Source organism: Pagrus major, chromosome 19 (assembly GCF_040436345.1).
Source record: "Pagrus major chromosome 19, Pma_NU_1.0".
NCBI lineage: Eukaryota > Metazoa > Chordata > Actinopteri > Spariformes > Sparidae > Pagrus > Pagrus major.
The window spans coordinates 17,703,338-17,721,502 of NC_133233.1; the positions used below are offsets into that span (position 1 = coordinate 17,703,338).

The 18,165-nt window shown below is 38.7% G+C and overlaps 3 protein-coding genes across 3 annotated transcripts; all 3 read left to right on the forward strand.

Annotated features, from left to right (window-relative positions):
• The first annotated feature begins 475 nt into the window (after positions 1-475).
• On the forward strand, positions 476-3,228 carry LOC141014331 (uncharacterized). Its single transcript, XM_073488070.1, has 8 exons — positions 476-531; positions 655-772; positions 914-1,058; positions 1,180-1,293; positions 2,338-2,482; positions 2,590-2,738; positions 2,817-2,956; positions 3,077-3,228. The coding sequence occupies exons 2-8, from the start codon at positions 673-675 to the stop codon at positions 3,226-3,228; spliced, it is 945 nt and encodes a 314-aa protein (XP_073344171.1). The 5' UTR covers positions 476-531; positions 655-672.
• Positions 3,229-5,821: 2,593 nt separating this feature from the next.
• On the forward strand, positions 5,822-7,866 carry LOC141014332 (uncharacterized). The gene is made up of 6 exons (XM_073488071.1): positions 5,822-5,955; positions 6,411-6,524; positions 6,972-7,116; positions 7,196-7,344; positions 7,446-7,585; positions 7,715-7,866. The coding sequence occupies exons 1-6, from the start codon at positions 5,822-5,824 to the stop codon at positions 7,864-7,866; spliced, it is 834 nt and encodes a 277-aa protein (XP_073344172.1).
• Positions 7,867-9,296: 1,430 nt separating this feature from the next.
• Positions 9,297-17,685, forward strand: LOC141014970 (uncharacterized). Its single transcript, XM_073488915.1, has 17 exons — positions 9,297-9,607; positions 10,061-10,104; positions 10,324-10,388; positions 10,480-10,634; positions 10,777-10,837; positions 11,252-11,465; positions 11,671-11,763; positions 11,919-11,999; positions 12,397-12,576; positions 12,715-13,394; positions 13,671-14,195; positions 14,412-15,021; positions 15,248-15,318; positions 16,093-16,233; positions 16,803-16,963; positions 17,086-17,176; positions 17,369-17,685. Exons 1-17 carry the CDS (start codon positions 9,584-9,586, stop codon positions 17,449-17,451), a joined length of 3,279 nt encoding a protein of 1,092 aa, XP_073345016.1. The 5' UTR covers positions 9,297-9,583; the 3' UTR covers positions 17,452-17,685.
• Positions 17,686-18,165: the final 480 nt, after the last annotated feature.

The window sequence follows — 18,165 nt, forward strand, 5'->3', positions numbered from 1 at the left end:
TGATACCTACAGTAATAAACTTGTTATGAGCTCCAGAAGTCACGGCGACCCCGCACCCACCACCTTTGCCATGCCACCCTTTCTCCAGCTGGAAGTGAGCCAACATTTCATTCTCATCAGCACTGAAGATTAAGAGACTCTGGTCGCACCTGCGGGGGCCACAAACGTATGTCATTGGGTGATAAAGACCTGTTACCAAACACGGCTATACTGCAAGGGGCAAAGTCTAGCCTCTTTCATAAATGTGTAAAATAATGAACCACAGTTATGATACAGAGAATCATTCATCTAAAGTTATAGGAATTCATGTCGTCACTGATTCACAGATCAATTTCGTTCCTCGTTTGAAGACGGGGGACAGAAGGAGGACATCTGCAAACTTTGATGATATAAGTGACAAACATGCACACGTGCCGAGGGGCCATAAAAGATAGTATGCGCAGTTACACAACAGACTTGTTTCAATGCAAATAAAGTCCCTCCTCAAGAGCAGTCTGCGTGTTGCTTTCAACCAAGAAGGTACAATAAACGGTACGTCAAAGGCTTAAAAAGCTCAAACTGATTTTAAGAGTGAATTATCAACATGGTATGCCCAAATTTGTTTCTGTTTTTTACCTTATAATGTGTGTTTTAATGTGTTTTGCTTGTTTGCAGATTGTTGACTCAGCAACAATGGCAAAACACAACATTAACCTGATGATTACCATCGTGCTGGCATTGATTTTCTTCATCATCACTATGGTGTTCAGTGCTCTGGCAGGGCAGGGGATGCGTAAGTTCTCATGCTCTATTTTGTAATATCAGACTCAGTCACCACCAAGTGTGTCAAAATAAGTCTTTAGAGTCATTTTTTGGATCCACACTGTTTGTGATCAGCTCTGTGATTTTTTAAAAATGTATTTTTGTCCCTCAGATCCATTTTTGGAGTCCACTGGTAATATTTCAGATGAGTTTGACACCCAGATCACCCCCGCAGGATGGACCTTCAGCATCTGGTCGATCATTTACATCTTTCAGGCTTTGGTGGTGGTCTACACTCTCTCCAGCATCTTCAGGAAGTATGTACTTTTTGTATTGTTCCTATGTTCATACAGTTGCACTAATAAATAATGGTTATCTTGGTCTCCTAGTATCTGGTTTGCTGAAATACACATTTACCTCTGTGATTTCTTTCATCAGGAATGCCTACGGTTACGTCTACTGCAGCCCTGCTGTTTTGCCATGTGGATTTTTTTGGACTTGGTGCTTGAATCTGGGCCTGAACATTTCATGGTTGTTTATGTGGGACAGAAGGTGAGTCGGGACACGAAATGTCATTTTAATGAATTCTTATAATTGAACAATTGGCTTTATGTTTATTCACAGCCCATTTTTACAGAAAAATGCTAATTCTAGTTCATGCTCAAGTCTTTAATTGAGGCTATGCCAGCGCGGTTAAAGGCGGAAAAGCACAGCGACACATTCAAAGGTTGTGAAGGGAGTTTGAATCTCTAGTCAACTTGACCTTCATGTCTTTGAGTGTTGTAGGACACAGGAAGTAACTCACAGGCTCATAAGACTCCAAAATATAGATCATCACCTGCAATTAATACAATTAATGAGGCATAAATGTATACAGGACCAGTTCAGTGACAAAAGTCAAGTAATATGACACAGAAACTGTATATTTCAGACATAAAGCAACTTAAAATGGATGTGTGTCATTCTGTTTCTCCATATTTTAATTTTAATATTGTTATTTCTGCCTATTCTGAAAATCAATCTTTTCTTAATTGAACCAAGTGTTTACAGATAGACTGACAAAAGAAAGAATCTGATACATAATAATCAAAGTATATTGTCTATTATTAGATAATATATATAGCTCTTGTCAAAAATATGTCATTACACACAATGATCTTAAAAGTAGAATTTCAGTGAGATGAATGGGGCTTGTTTTCAGACAATTTTAACTTATTCCACTGTCAGTTTTCTACCTATGACACTTTGTATTTTATTTTTTTTAAAATGTATTTTCAAGTAGCATCGCTCAAGTGTAGACAGTGACGTATTATGTACAGATTGTAAAGCCCTATGAGGCAAGGTAGTATCAGGATAAACTGAATCCTGAAAAGTAAACAAGAGTTACAGGTAACTTCTCTTCAAAATTCAAATACCACAACAGTTGTGAGCTAAATATTCTCTTGCCCTCTGAGGCAAATGCATTCTGTGTGATCCTGGGCCACGTGTAGATAAAATAGATCTGACTTCATGGGCGGAAAAGTACAAAATCAACACACGAGTTGCTGGAAATCACCATGATATCTAACATTCTATTATTTCTCATCCCTATCAAAGGTTGATGGTCGCTGCCCTGGTTTTCCTCATCCTCATCGCCTTGACTAACTACACTGTGATATTCTTCTCCTGCCACGGTCTCCACAGCTACGGAGCCTGGCTCAACAAATACCACAAGGTCGACCTGTGGCTCCACCGTGTCTTGGTGCGTATGGAAGCTCGATTCTAAGCTTGTGTTTAACATCTTGTGAGTCAAATCTCACAAGTCAAATCTCAAATCTCAGCAAGTCTACTCTGCTGTCTCTACTGCAGGTTCAGAACGGTTTTGCCATATATGCAACATGGACAACCATTGCATCCCTTGTTAACTTGACCATTGTGCTGACCAGTAATGCGAACATGTCCCAGATGGACGCTGCCACGCTCTCACTCTCCATTTTGACCGTAGTGTTGTTTGTGTGGTAAGTGCAAAGCAGGTTCTCATTCTGGATTACCTTCAGTAAGTCTTTCCAAAAGCTAATGTGTTGGATCTGTCACAGGTTTATCCTTGAGAACTCTGTTCTCGATAAATATGTGAGGTACATTCTCACCATTTACCCTGCGGTGATCTGGGCACTGACGGGAGTATTCATGAAAAACTATGACGCTGCAAATCCGACTCGCAATAACATCTTCACTGGTGAGGAACTTACACATCTTGACCAAAACAATAAATGAAACCTTTTTAAGTCATATACTTGCAATGAGACACAGATAGTTTGCACACTAATACTTCCCTCTGATATTTTCTTTCCACTAGTTGCACTGTTGGCTTCAGCCTGTGCCTTGTTTGTCGCACGGATAGTTTTGGTCACCTGGAAGAACATCAACAAGCCATTTTACAAAGACGTCAGCCCAGACGACATGTCCCCGATGGAGATCGCTGAGAAGCAGAACAGGATATTTAAGTGAAAATGTTGAGTGGATGCTTTTTTAAAATAAACATTTTTGTAATCAGCTTCTGTGTGAGATATATTTCTATATGCTTTGTATAGTGTTATTGGTTAATTTTGCCTCAGAGACCTTTAAGCTTCTGAAAAATAAATGTGACATGGGAGTTACGCAGGAGTCGTAATAATGTTCCTTCCTCCTGTTTACAATGTTTATTGTTCATTTTTGTTCATGCATTTTGACTTTGTACACTGTTTCAAATAAATAAATACTGATTTCCCTTATGTCATGCTTTTCTGTAATGATTTGTGGCATATAAGAAATAATAAATACTCTAACAGTACAACACTGTCCCTGATAGGTCACTCGAGATGCAGTAATATATAGTGATGAAAAAATAAGGAAGGATCATTAACAATAATGATAAAGGATGGATGATAGGACTGAATAGCTGATTTGTCAATTATCAGAAAATGTGTGGTACTGTTTTGATAACTGATAAAAATCATTTAAAGGTGCTATATACAACATTCAGCAACATCTAGCCATTTCAACATTGGCAAACAAATTCGTAATATTGGTAAGAGCTAATTTAAGAGCTAGCTAATTTAAGTTAACGTACCCATGAAGTTACTTAGCTTCGAATAGACATAAAATCAGCTCTGAGTCAAGTTGGAACCATCTAGGCGGCCAGCAGGGTCACGAAAACAAAGAACAGAGAAGCTTGGATCACAACACATACACAAAGTGAGACTTTATTCTCTGGTGGCGATGTGACTCCACTATATATTTATATAGCAAATATTTGTTCGCTGCTATATTAATGTTCATAATGTTATATACAGAACCTTTAAGTTCTATATGTATAATGAACTTTATTCAAAAAAAGCCAGAAACATTTGTTTTTCTTCCCTTCAGCTGAAGTAAACTGAGTCATTTTGAAGTTTAGACTGTTGATCAGACAAAACATCAGAGGAGGTCACTTTGAGCTGTTTAATTGTGACTTTAATATAAAATAAATTCACTGATCAGCAGATTAATGGATGAATCACTGAACTATGGATCATATGGGGACAAATGTTGACAGTTTGTTTTTACAATTCACTGCTCTGCTGCAGAAATGCATCCAAGATAAGAGGTGCACGTGATGCCCCGAGTGGTCGTAAAACTTCATCTTACACAACTGGTTATTCTATAAAACGGACAACCCCTCGTTCTCTGCACAGTATTCTGCTTCCTCGCACAGACAAAGGTAGGCCTGCGTCTCGTTTTTCTTTATCATGCTGGCACTCTTTTTGTTTTGCTGCCAACGTTTTATGATCCTGTTAGAAAAGCGGTGGCATGTGGACCTTTGGGAAGTTACACAAGTAGTTTTGTAACTTGATATATAATGTATTCAGTCGTTGTTATTTTGAATTCTGGGAGATAATTTCCTTAGAATTACTTTTTATTTTTTTGCTGACAATCTTAAAAAAAGGTTACAGGAGAGCTTGTGATTTAGGTAAAAACATTTAACATTGTGCAAGTGTCTGAATGGCAACTTACATGCTAAAGTACATAAGGTGACTGATTGTTATCGCTCTCCCACTCCTCAGAGAGGTCAGGTTCAAATGCAGGTCATCGACAGTGAAGCTGAAAGCAAGTTTCTTTGAGCTCACATCTATTTGCTCATTGAGTGCAAAACGCTACAATGTACTGAATGTACCAAAGAATTCATCGGTCATCTATATATCCATTGTAATTCTTCAATTTGTCTTCTTAAGAAGCTTTTTGCAGTTTTGTGGATGTGTTTAAACTAAAAAAAACCTTTCATTTCTGAATGTTTTTCCTCTTTCACAGTAGACCATGATGGCAAAACATAATCCTGGACGTCTTGCTGCGATAGTGGTGTTTCTTGTTGGCTTTGCAATAAGTCTGGTGTTCAACGGGCTGTCTGTAGTTGGACTTGGTGAGTTAAAGCTTTGCTACCCATCTCTCGTTTGTGTTTAGTTTCTTTAGTTTAAAGGTGCACTATGTAGTTTTTGGGAAGACATTTTAAATACTGAAAGCAGAGAAAGATCTTCACTGATTTTGAATGCCAAAACAAACTAAATAAACAAATTATCTTCGTTTTCATGACTGAATAAATTGAATAAACAAACTGAGCTTAAAGGACAACACAATTTCATACTGTTTTACTTTGTTTATATGTGGCGGACTCTGCCACCTTTCTAGCTTCAAACAGTGTTCTGGGGACCTTATTTTCCTCTGAGAACAGCTTGTTTATTCACTCGTGGAAAAAATAATATTTCTCAGTTTGTATTATTACCTCATTAATATTGTAAATATTAAAATTCTGAGTTTGAATTTCTTCTCCAAAACTGCATAGTGCCCCTTTAACTTGTAGAGGAAGTTAACTAATACTGTCAATAGACACACTAAGGGTGCACTCACACTAGGCAGTCCGTACTGTGCCTAAGAACGTTTGACCCCAAAGTCCAGTTTGTTTGACCAGTGTGAGCGCCCTGTACCGTGCTCAAGCACAGTACACTTCCTTGGCCCTGGCACGGTTGGAAGAGGTGTGCTACGGCATGGTACAGTCACTCATGCATGCGCACAAGCACGGGTACGCAACATGTACACGTATGAACAAGAGGCAACCATGCTCAGGCCCGGTTGGGTCCGGAGCAATGTGAGTACAGGCCAGCGTGGGGACTGGGGAGGAGGGACAATTGTGCTTTGGCACGGTACGGAGCAACTGGGCCAAGTGTGAGTGCACCCTAAGAATGTTGGGCAGTCACAAATATTAGTTTAATGTGTTACATTTCTCTCCATCGCACTCATTATTTGCATTTTTCTCCAGGTCCTTATAGTACCACTACAGGCAATGTGTCTGATTTGTTTGACACCCAGATCACACCTTCAGGATGGACTTTTAACATCTGGAGTATCATCTACGTCTGGCTGACAGCAATGGTTATCTACATCGTCTCAGGACTTTGCAGGAAGTAGGGGCCAAAATTGTATATTTTCTTGTTAGAGACCTAAAATATTTAAACCTTGGTCAATCTGTGCCTTTGTAATAGCTTTTTGGGATGATATGAGACAAATTTAGGTGTAACAGAAGTTGTAAAAGCCACAGAAAAGAATATTTCTCTAAACTGATAATTGCTGCTCTGAGGAGACTCACAGTGTGGAAATGTGTTTTTTTTTTCTTCTTGCAGGAACGGCTATGGCTACGTTTACTGCAGCCCTGCGGTGTTACCTTACGGATTCTTCGTTAGCTGGTGCATCAATCTGTGCTTCAATATCGGCTGGCTGCTTGTTTGGGACAACGGGTAGGGGTTTTAAATGTCTCATGTGGCTATTCTTTTTACAATTAGAGGTGCAATATGTAACAATTGGCCACCTCTTGAGTTCCAACTTCATCACATTAACGGCTTACTCTCGTTTGCTGTAGCTGCCGTTAGCTAGTTAGCTCAGTTAGCCGTGCAGCTAGCTGTCCAGACTGGGAGCTCACAGAGGCATTATGAGCAATGACGTGCCAGGGCTAGCTGTTTAACATGCAAACTTGTATAGATATCTCTGCAACATCACAACTCTTGCTTCGTCACATTTTGTTGATAATTTTACATTTTGACCAACTAAATTTCTTAAACATGCACCTTTAAGCTTGCTGTCGTGTATAGTATGGATTTATGTCTCACTTTGTTTTACTGTCATAGAAACTAATCCAAACAGAGCCATTAAATGTATTTTCCTGCTGTTCTTGTGCCTTTCTAAAGAATTATGATTGCTGCACTGGTTTTTCTCTTCCTGGTCATCTGCACAAATTACTCCATGCTATTCTTCATCTGCCATGGACTACATATTTATGGACCCTGGCTCAAGAAATACCACAAAGCCGACCTGTGGCTCATCCGTGTGCTGGTTAGTACGACCGCCATACAGGATTTGCATCATTAAGTGTACGTCAGTGTTTAATTAATGTGATGTATGATATGTGCAGGTTCAGAATGGCGTGATGGTCTACACAACATGGACAACCATTGCAACACTAATCAACGTGGCCATTGTACTGACTTATGAAGTAAATATGTCCCCACTGGATGCTGCCACCGTCTCGTACTCCGTTTTGTCTGTTGTTCTGCTTGTGTGGTAGGTGAAGTTCATTTAGAAATACTAATAAATTAGAGAGGTAATGTGCAAAATCATCAGTGAGATTGTGAGGCAATGTGTTTGTGCTTTGTGTTTCACAGGTTTGTTTTGGAAAACTTTGTCCTTGACAAACATGTGAGGTACATCCTCATCGTCTACCCTGTTGTGATCTGGGCGTTGTCTGGAAACTATGACAAAAACTACAATGCTGAATCGCCCAGCCGCAATGGCATCTTCATTGGTAAGACACTGACAAGATCGTAGTAATATGTGAAAGCAAATTTAGTTAGAGGGCTTTTGAAACAGTGGTCCAACTATAGTAACATTTTATCACTAGTGTATGTGGACTAACTAGATTTTCTTCTCTCAGTCGTGCTTCTGGCCCTGGCCTGCGTGCTGTTTGCCATTCGGATTGTTTTGGTGGTGTGGAGACACATCAAGCAGCCGCTGTACACAGACATCAGTCCTGACGCCATGGAACCGAAGGAGATTGCTAAGAAGCAGAAAAAGATATTTAGCTGAACATTTTTATGTCACACACTGACACGTGATTTCATTTGTGCTAGAAAACAGTTGTGCGGTTGGTGTGTTTTGTCTCATTTTGAAACTTTTAAAGGGGCACTTTGTAGTTTTGGAGAAGAATTTCAAACTCAGAATTTTAATATTTACAGATATAAATGAGGTAATAATACAAACTCAGAAGTATTTTTTTTCTTCCCATAACTGAATAAACAAGCTGTTCTCAGAGGAAAATAAGGTCCCCAGAACACTGTTTGAAGCTAGAAAGGTGGCAGGGTCCGCCAAATATAAACAAAATAAAACAGTATGAAATTGTGTTGTCTTTTAAGGTCAGATTGTTTATTCAGTCATGAAAACAAAGTTTTAGTTTGTTTAGGCATAAAAAATAAAAGAAATCAGTCAATGAAGATCTTTCTTTTCTGATTAAAATTTCTTCTCCAAAACTACATAGTGCACCTTTAATAAATCTTATTAAATTTTGATCTCACACAGTATTATTTAAAATGCACTCTGGTATAATTTGCATCGTAAAAATAAGGTAATAAAGGTTATTTGTCTGACTGATCTCTGAACCTTTTATGGCTCTTTTCTAACATATCCATTGCTAACACAACTAATTAGGCTCTGATAAGGATAGTTTTACAACACTGCACAGGGCAATCACACTGTTATCATACACTTTACAATATAGACTGTATGCTTTACCATTTTCCAGAGTTTAGAGTATGTTTGTTTTATATTGGATGTTCCCTTCCAGTGCTTACTGTACTTTTCTCATCTTGACATATTTATTTGAAATAAAGGATTTGTGCAGTTTATCAAGCACGATACAAAGTGTTTTAACATTACAGCAGCAATGTGGGTGCTTTCTTAATACTGTGGCAGATGAACAAGAATATCACAATTAAAGAAGACTTACTACTAAAGAAAAGTCTATCATAACATCATGGATATTATCAAATATTATTAGAATTTAAGCCATTTGTTAAAAGTTGATCATGTACAGAAACAACAAGGAAAACTGGGGAAGACTTTTGTAGATCTTTTTCTGAAAAAGAACCCCAAAAGAATATTTAAATCATCTTATTATCATACATTTTAAGGATATAATTATCATGACCATGATTAACCTGTAGGGGGCAGGAAAGCTAAGTGCCAACTGCCGGAAATTAAAACGTAGAAGAAGAACATCGAGTGAATTGTGATTTATTTCCCTGAGTATGTTCTTTCAGGCAGCAAAGTCGTAGCAATCAAAGGCTTTGCGCATCAGCAACAAGCTCCACCAGTAATATAGTTCAGCTTATATCATATTGTTGATGTAGTCAAGTTTATTTTATGGTTTTGAAATATAAACTGTGCGTAAGCATCTGCCAAAGTAGCGATAGGGATGTCTGTGAGGCCGAACTCAGGGCAGGAAGTAGCCCACGGATATCAGTGCGCGGGTTATTTACAATTTGTAAACAGCGCCATTGTGCTACCTGTTAACATTGGATATCAAATGAACGAAATAGCGGTCTTATCAGCTTTCACTCTATTAAATATTTAGTCACGGCTTGATTTCAGAGAGCGGGTTCAAATATATGCATTCCGGGAGCTAACCGAATACGAAGAGCAGTTATTGAAAACAAAATGCTAGCTAGCTAAACATTAGCTTGGGTTAACTGTCGCGAACAGTCACTTAACGTTAGCGCCGTACGTTAGAAATAGCTAGCTAACATAAATGGAGGACAACTACCCTACCTTGGTAAGTTAGTTTCTGCTTTATGTGTCTCTATCTTCTGCTGTTGCCGTGAGGAAAGAGGGCTGAACAAACATGTAACGTTAACCGAAACCGAGAGGAAGGGGCTGTAACGTAACACTCGGGTGCCGAGTACAAGAATAAACAAGCTCAGTTAGCTGAAACCAAAACAGCAGCCATTCAATTATTCCAAGCTTCCCTGCGGTTTAGGTAGTGTTTAGTTTTTGTTGTTGAGAGAGGTGTTTCAACTTCACAATCATGGTCATTTATGAGGCTGTAGCTTGTGATGCTGGTGAACCGTATTGCGTAATACTTCGGGCTGTAATATTGTGTCCATCCAATGTAAGTGAGCAAGGACTGTTGCATCAAACATACTGCAGCAGTTTCAGCTTTGTGTTCCTAATAAACTGGCAACCTACCTAAAAACTAGCTGTTTTTTCTTTAACTGTCTGTTCACAGAGGAGACCAAAGAGGAAACTCTGCTACATTCCAAACAAAAAAAGGTACGTGTGAAGAACATGTTTTAAAAGTAATTTAAAGGGAATGCCTTGTTATTTTAAATAATATATAACACTTATTGTCACATTGTATTCAAGTTGTGAATGTCGTATGTCTTTTTGTAAAATTTGCTTTATTGAAATTATGTTTAATGCAGATTTAATTGTATTGAGAATGCTGAAATGTTGGTCTTTTAGTCACCATATCAACATTTGTGTTTTCAGTACATCTAATCAATGGGTAGGAACGCTGGAATTGGAAGACATCGATAAGATGTTTGATGACTTGGGTGAGTTGAGTGTGTGATTATTTGACTTTAATATTTTGCAGGTTGATTTGCATTGTCATTATGTTAACCTATACTTCATTATTCTTTTCAGAGCCATCCTCGCTTGAAGAGGATGACCAAGTTCCTCAATCACTTCTGCTCCAGATCTCTGAGACCGGGACTGACACAAACCAGACTGAGAGGGAGACTCCTCCAGACCCACAGCGGGAAGGACAACTAACAGAAAAACCTCTAAATTGTGAAATGGTAATGCATGATCATTAACTATGGGGACTTCTGCTGACATTGCAAATAAGAAGTCAAAAAGTGTCTCGAATTCTTGAATTAGAAAAGATTTGATGCCTTTAGATTTGTTGAGCCTTGAAATATATGTTTTGTAACTCTTTAGGAACCTAAAGGAGACGTCCTACATCCTGCAACGGGGACACCCAGTCCAAAACTAGACATTGGTGAGAGACTCAAGCCTGTATGTCACTGTGAAAATACTTGACCTTTCTAAACGTACAGGTCACATGTCTGCTTTTTTTTGTATTGTTTAGAAAAGTGTTGATGGCAGTTCTCAGTCATCCAAGTCATGGTAATTCTAAGTGCTTTATCGTAGGCAACTGGACTTGTTTCAGTTTCTTGGAGGGCGTTTCACACATCCGAAAGGCTTCCTCAGTTCTAACTAACTGGAGGGGGAGTTGCAGGCTTTTAAACCATGTGTGGGGGTGCCTTCATGTGGGATGTTATGGCTAGGTGAGGCCAGATATGTATGGTTGTTAAGCTTTCTGGGGAGAGAACTCATACAGTACAGCATTGTAGGTGGGTGATTGTCTAGAAAAGTTTTTCTTGTTAAAGGGTGCTGCTTTTCCTTATTACAGATTTGGACAACCCATTTGAAGTGCATGGACCAATGAAGACATCCAGCCCTATTGAAGAGAAAGTAATTGTGGATGGTGAAGTAGAGATGGATAATGAAAAACACACAGTTATGTCCCCAGTCCTCTTTGCATATGAGGATGAAAGAAAAGAAGAGGCAGAGGCAGAGCCCCTACCCACCCAGAAACCACAGTGCAACGGGCCTGTCGCAGAGCAGTAAGTAACTATAATGCCTTTCATGTGGGAAATAAGTTGTTTGAAATAAATTCTTTGAATGATTATTTGCATTTCAGAGGTTTAGTTTATACAAAGTGTAGGATTCTACTGTCAATACTGATGGTCAGCACTAACAGCGAGAGCCAGTAAATTTTCACTGTTTAATCTACAGCACATTTGCTTAAACAATTTTCTTTCCCTCTAGATTTGATGATTCCGAGTTGGAGTCTCCTCCAAGCAAGATTGCTTTAAACAAACCCAAGATGCCCAGTCACCAAAACAAGGGGGAGGAATCATGGTAAGGGTCCTCTATACAAGTGATCGCAGTATACAGTCTCCAGTTTGTTTTAATGTTTGACCTTTATTTGTCTGGAACCTATGTTCATTACTTGAGGAATGCCTTTTTTGAGTTTTTACTTACATGCATGTGTTGTGTATTTTTTTTTTCTGCAGCAAAGAGAGTCAGCCAGCCAAAGAAAAAGCATCCAAGAAACCTCAAACAGCTGAGTTGGAAGGCAAAAGAAAAGCACAAGAGTAAGAACTAATGAGTGTTCATTTATTACTTTGCATTAAGATTTGCTAACTTTGTATACAATGTCCTGGCTGATGATCAAGTCTGGCATCTCTTGAAATCGGTCATTAAAGTGTTGTTCCTAAGATATGAACTGTGGCTTAATATTTTACAATAATCTTGGTTATAAACATGACAGTTAGAATATAAGTATATATATATATAAGTATAATTATTAGATTTATATCACAGACGTTTCCAGCCATATAATAAGTCAAACAAAATAGTTGATGATAAAAATCGAATACAGCAAAACCTCACACATTAATTGTTTGATGCAGCAGGCACAGTGAAGTATGTTGTGCATTGTTTAAATGTAACTAAAGAACTTTGTCCTGTTTTCTTTTTGTTTATATCCAGGCAAGAAAACACAGACCCACCCGTGTCAGCAGTGAGAGAGGAGCCTGAAGTCTCAGCTCCTAAGAAAAAGTCAGAAAGCGCTCAGAGGCAGCCACCTGTTGAGGCGCCCACCCGAGTGGGACACAACATGACGACTTTTCTACAGAAGCTTAGAGACGCTATACAGCCCAAACCTTCATGGTGAGTTGAGATAAGAGTGCACCATAATAAGTTGTCACTAGAGTTCCTTCCCGTTGAAAAATTAAAATAACCAAAATAGGTATACAAAGTAATGTTGTACTAAAACTATGAATAATCCAATCAATATTTGTTTTTAAGTTCCAGGAAGTCTCTTTCACCCATAAAAGCACCCCCTCCTCCTGAGCCAGAGGACGATTTCCTGATTTTGGAGGATGATACACCTCTTTGGTTTTCCATCCCGAGTAAAAGTGCCACCAGTAAGAGACTGAACAGAACTTCCAGCAACAGCAAGGACAGCTCAACTGACAAGGGAGCAAAGGATAGCCCTATAGAGACTGCACAAAAACAGCAGGAAGCTGAACAGGCAAGCAGCAAACCGGGAAGTCAGACTGTCAATCAGAAAATGAAGAAGATGAAAGTGAAAGAGAAGAAGAATGAGGTGACTGAGCCTGGAAATGATATGGATGAATTCTGCATTCCTGAGGATCCTCCTGCAAATGACTTAATGAAACAAGAGAAACCAAACAAAAAGAAAAGACTCAAGAAGGCATCATCTGAAGAAAGTGACCAGGCAGAGGAGCCACCTAAAGACACAACCAGCAGAGAAACGGATGAAGAAAAGAAGCCCACTCTGGAAAAGAAAGCTGACATGAAGAGATCAAAGTCTTTAAAAGATGGGAATGAAAATGCCAAGACAAGCAGGGCAAAGTCATTAAAGAGGGACAAAAAAGTGCCGCAGGGATCTGGTGCAGTGATAGAGACGGTGCATGTTGAGGCCGAGAAGGAGCAAAGTCAGGAGCCTGTAGATGCTCTTCCAGGTAATCTCCTTCTGTTAAAATCTCTTCCTATGTGCTAATATTTAATTTTTATGCTAGTTCTTATCTCAAGTTAATCAGTGTAAATGTTTCTAAATGTTCTGTATATGCTGCTCTTGTAGTCTCCAAGGATTGATATAATTAACCAATTTCACGAGAGAGATTTTAACAGATGCAGTGTGAAATTTATCTAAACATTCAAAATCACAGTAAAACTTACTATACGCATCTATGTGAACATCTATACACTGTTATATATTTTGTATTTTCTTCTTACAGAGAAAGAAATCATGAATTCTGAAACACAAGTGGATGTAAAGGATAAACAGAACAGACCACCGGCTGTGTCTAAAGAGAGTTCATCTGAAGACATTCAGAGTCCTGGGAAAAGGAAGAGGAGGCAGCCTGGACAGTGGTGGGTGAGCGGCTCTCCAAGCAAAGAGGAAACAAAGGTTACAGACAGCCAGCCTACAATGAAAAGGTCAAAGCAGAGCAGGAAGGAGCCCATCGCGGCAGTCTCGTCTCCTGTAAAGACTAAGAAGGATGGACGTATGAAAAGAACAAATCAGCCTGCGCCGTCACCCAGTCAGAAGACAAATAAAGCTAAAGAAAAGAAAACCAGCCGGAACAGAAACAGAAAAACAAAAGGAGACACTCCAGATAAGGTGAAAGCATCAGAAGTATTTGATATGGGTGAGGCAGAGCAGATTGAAGAGCAGGACCAGGAGGTCCCGAACGAAGACAAGGGTCCTGCAGAGTCGAGCCCTTTGGTCTTTGCACCCAGAGAGCACAGCCAAAACACAGGTAAACACACAGATCCTTTACTGAAGAAAATGTACCTAATACTACAGTGTAAGAAAGTCCTGCAACCACAATCCTACTGATGTTAATAAAAACATCTACCTCCAACTTAAAAAGTTTTATTTTATGTTAAAGTTGAAATCTTTTTTCAGTTTATTTGAGTTTTGCAAACATATAACCAATATGCTTTGTAACTGACTACGATGTGATGTTTTACAGGGGATCAGGTATTTCAAAGAGTCTACCATCACGTCCCTAACGAAAAAGTATCCACCTCACCAGCGCCAGTCTCTCCCAGAGGACCGAGGGAGCAGCTCGGGGCAGCAGAACCAGAGAAACGGAGGAGGAAACCTACCAGTAACTGGTGGATTGCTAATGGCCTGCGGGAGGATGTAGAGAGTGTCTCCTCGCAGCCCCAGCAGCAGGGGCCCAAACCTCGTAAGGAAAGAAAAAAGCAGTCTAAACAGAGCAGATCTCCTGGACTTGGGACGCCCATAAATGGCAACATGGTTGTCTCTCCGAAACCACTAGGGGGAGCTCATGTGCCTCCACTGAAAGTGAAGCCATTGTCGGCTCCAAAGACTGTCAAACGCTCTCTGGCCAAGTTTAAAGACATTTTAACAGAGACACCAACTGTTGTGAGCAGTAAACAAGCAGGTCAGAGTAAAAAACGTAAAGTCACTGCACATCCTGCTGTGGAAGTCACTGTTACTGATTATACAACACTCAGCAAGAAACATGAAGACAATGTCAGTATGGATGCTGGTGAGTCCAATGGTCCCCTGAACCACGAGGCCCTAGAGGATGACAACTGTCAGTCAGAGAACACGTAAGGAAACTTTTCCCTCTTTTTGTCTGTACGAGTTTTTTTTTATACTACAAAATGTATACATTCATTGTTAAATAAATAGACATCACAATAACATTCTTTTAAATAGCTCTACATATGAATTTTTTGGATTATAGATATGTGGATAAGAACCAAACAAATGACAAGAACAAACTTTTGGTGTTGGTTTATGTGAGTTTATAACTTTTTTGTTATTTTTTGGCAGGTTGAAAGTCCTCAGAAGCGGGCCATCCTCCATGATTGATCTGGAACAGTTTGAGGAGAATGATGATATGAGTATGTTTTTAAACATAAAACACATCAAATATACTTGATTATTTGTAGATAAATATATCTACTTCACTTCACTAACACCCTTGTCTTGAAAATTTGTATTTTTCCTTTCATCTTTTGGTGTTTCCCCACATTTTAATGTATGAATTTGATAATTTAACAAGTAATCATACAACTCTTTAACACAAATTCAGTCTGAGAGCACAAGCAGTGTTAATTGAAATATTGAATATGAAAATATAGTATAATAGGACTGTCAGGGTGTTTCTCAGTGCTGTTTTGGACAGAGCGTGTACACAGGGCTTCTTACATGGCTTAAAAATGATTGTAGCCCAATAAATGTGTACTGTGATGATAAATGAAAGAAGTTTTGTTACACTAACAAAACAACCTAAAAAGTCAAGGTTGTAACTCATGAATGTAAGCTCAAATATAAACGTTCATTCCAGGCACAGTAGAGAGAAATACCCATTTGAGCTCAGTCTTGGCAAGATGCCACTTTGACAGTTGTTGTGTCCTGAATGTGGGCAGCCACACTGAAATATTTATTCTTTGCCCTTTCACCTTCTGCTGGGAATTGAAAATGCAGCAGTTCGGTCTTTCACATCTGGATGTGTAGCTCACATCACCAGGTTACATCGCTCCCTCTGGTGGTTTCATTATCACCTCGATCGACATAAATGACAAATATTTGATCCTTGATTGTGTGCCTACTAAATGGGTTTTTCCTCTTCTTTTAAATGATTAACTTCTACTTTCATCTTTACTTTGTTCCAGTTCTGCCGTCAAACCGAAGCGAGGCTGTTCTGTCTGCATTAGACCTGTGTGCTCCTCCTCTCAAACCGCTGATCTTACAGCCGAAGGATACGGCCAACCTGACAGAGTGGTTTAAGAGTCTCTGGTCTACCACCGTCGACAGTAAGAAAATAAAATGTCTGCTAAACAAGCCACTGTTTGAAGCATTTACAGATGTACTTACAGTGACTTTATAATTTGTCTACTTTATGGAGCTGAGCAGGTTTAAAGTCACTTAAAATATGTCTTATGTTATACCAGTATTATTTAGATACCTTATGCATTCTGTATGAAGTCTTTCAGAGATGTTATGTGACTGATAATAATCATCCTAGTAGTTTTGGTTATTAAAAATAAAATTAAACTTGTAAATGAAATCTTAACAAACCAGGAAATGCAAGAAAATGTGGACAAAAGTAGACGCTAATATGCACGGTAATCTTAATCACACAGACGTCCCAATCCATCCCAAAATATATGATAAAACAACTCATTTTCACATAATACATTGTTTCATATCTGAATTTAAAGCATTTTAATTAGTTTTTGCTTGTTATCTGTAACGTAGATACCATATTATTAATCAAAACTCTGTATTATCATCAAATAGTCTTTACAAAAGGGTGTAAAACATGAGTAATTATTGTCCAGACCTGTCATTGAATAATTCTTCCTGTTTGATATCATTGCAGATGGTCCTGAGATCAGTCCGGACCACTTTGATTGGTACTTCTATCAAGGCAGAGCTATTGGCCTAATGGTGGATCTGAATGGCGGCTCCTTCTGTAGTGGGAAAATCCTGCTGGGCTCCTACATGAAGAAGCCTCTGTGGGTGGATCACAGCGCCACAACAGTCAGTAGACTTCTCACTCTTATCTCTCGTGTGATTGTGTTCTTATGTCATCTCCGTCGTCTTGTTCACCAGATTTCTTGAAATGCTGTCTTTAATTAATCATTGTTTTATTTTCTTTAAAGGTTTTTAACTTACTAACAAGCTCTGTGAGTGTAACCATCAACGGCAGTGAGTCCCGTTTCAGTCCAGGACAATCCTTCATGGTGCAATGTGGTAAGAATACGCCATCATCACAGATATTAAGGAAGAATTAAGATGTTTCATTGTATTTCAGTAAATTGCTCCTTGGGAAGTTAAAATAAAAGACCATTTAACTGTAATTGTACACGTTTTTGATGCACACCTATAAAACTTACTGTGCCTTGTTTGTTTTCGTGTACTGACGTTACTGTTCTACTTTTGCAGGACATGCATACAGCATCCAGAACGTCACTGCACAGCCTGCAGTTCTGTACTTCACCAGAATATTAGCAGAAAGTTCAGATTGAAGTTGCCTTTTTGCATTCTTCCTAAAAAAAAAAAGTCCAAACACCTGGTTTTGTGATATTATTTCTGTATTTAATTTGACTTATTCTCCGTATTGAAATCTGAGATGTAAATAGACATTTTCTGCCTTTCGGTTTTAAATATTTCATCTGCAGCGATGCTTGTAATGACTCAAATCTGTTGAAACGGATAAAAAAATGACTTGTAAATAAAGTTTTGTTCCTTTTGGTACTTGAGTTGTATTTGGCCATTTTCTTTGACTGTGCATGTATTTTTTCCAGCCTCTAAGAGGCAGTGTACAGCTTCTTGTCAGTGTTACAATGTCTACATTATATTTTTGAATGAAGTATTATGTGAAGAAAAATGCATTATTATAGTATAGTGTAGGTGTATATTTGTAGTACATTTTAATTTCCTCAGATTATCATATAACAGTCCTCTATTCCCAGCTGTTTTGTGTGTCACTCAATGATTATCCTGGCCAAAAGAATTCATAATAAAAATATCATTGCAATATCTACTATGAGTGATAACTTTACGAGACAGTAGTAGCCACACTGTGGTAGTAGCGAGCTGACAAGTTACTGTGTTGTCTTTTTTTTTTCCTGTTTTATGGCGGTCCTGCGCTCCTGCTACCTTCTAATGCAAAGTGACAACTGAAAGAAACAGATATAGTGTTGAGTGTTATTTGTCTTATTTGTGGAGAATAGAATAAA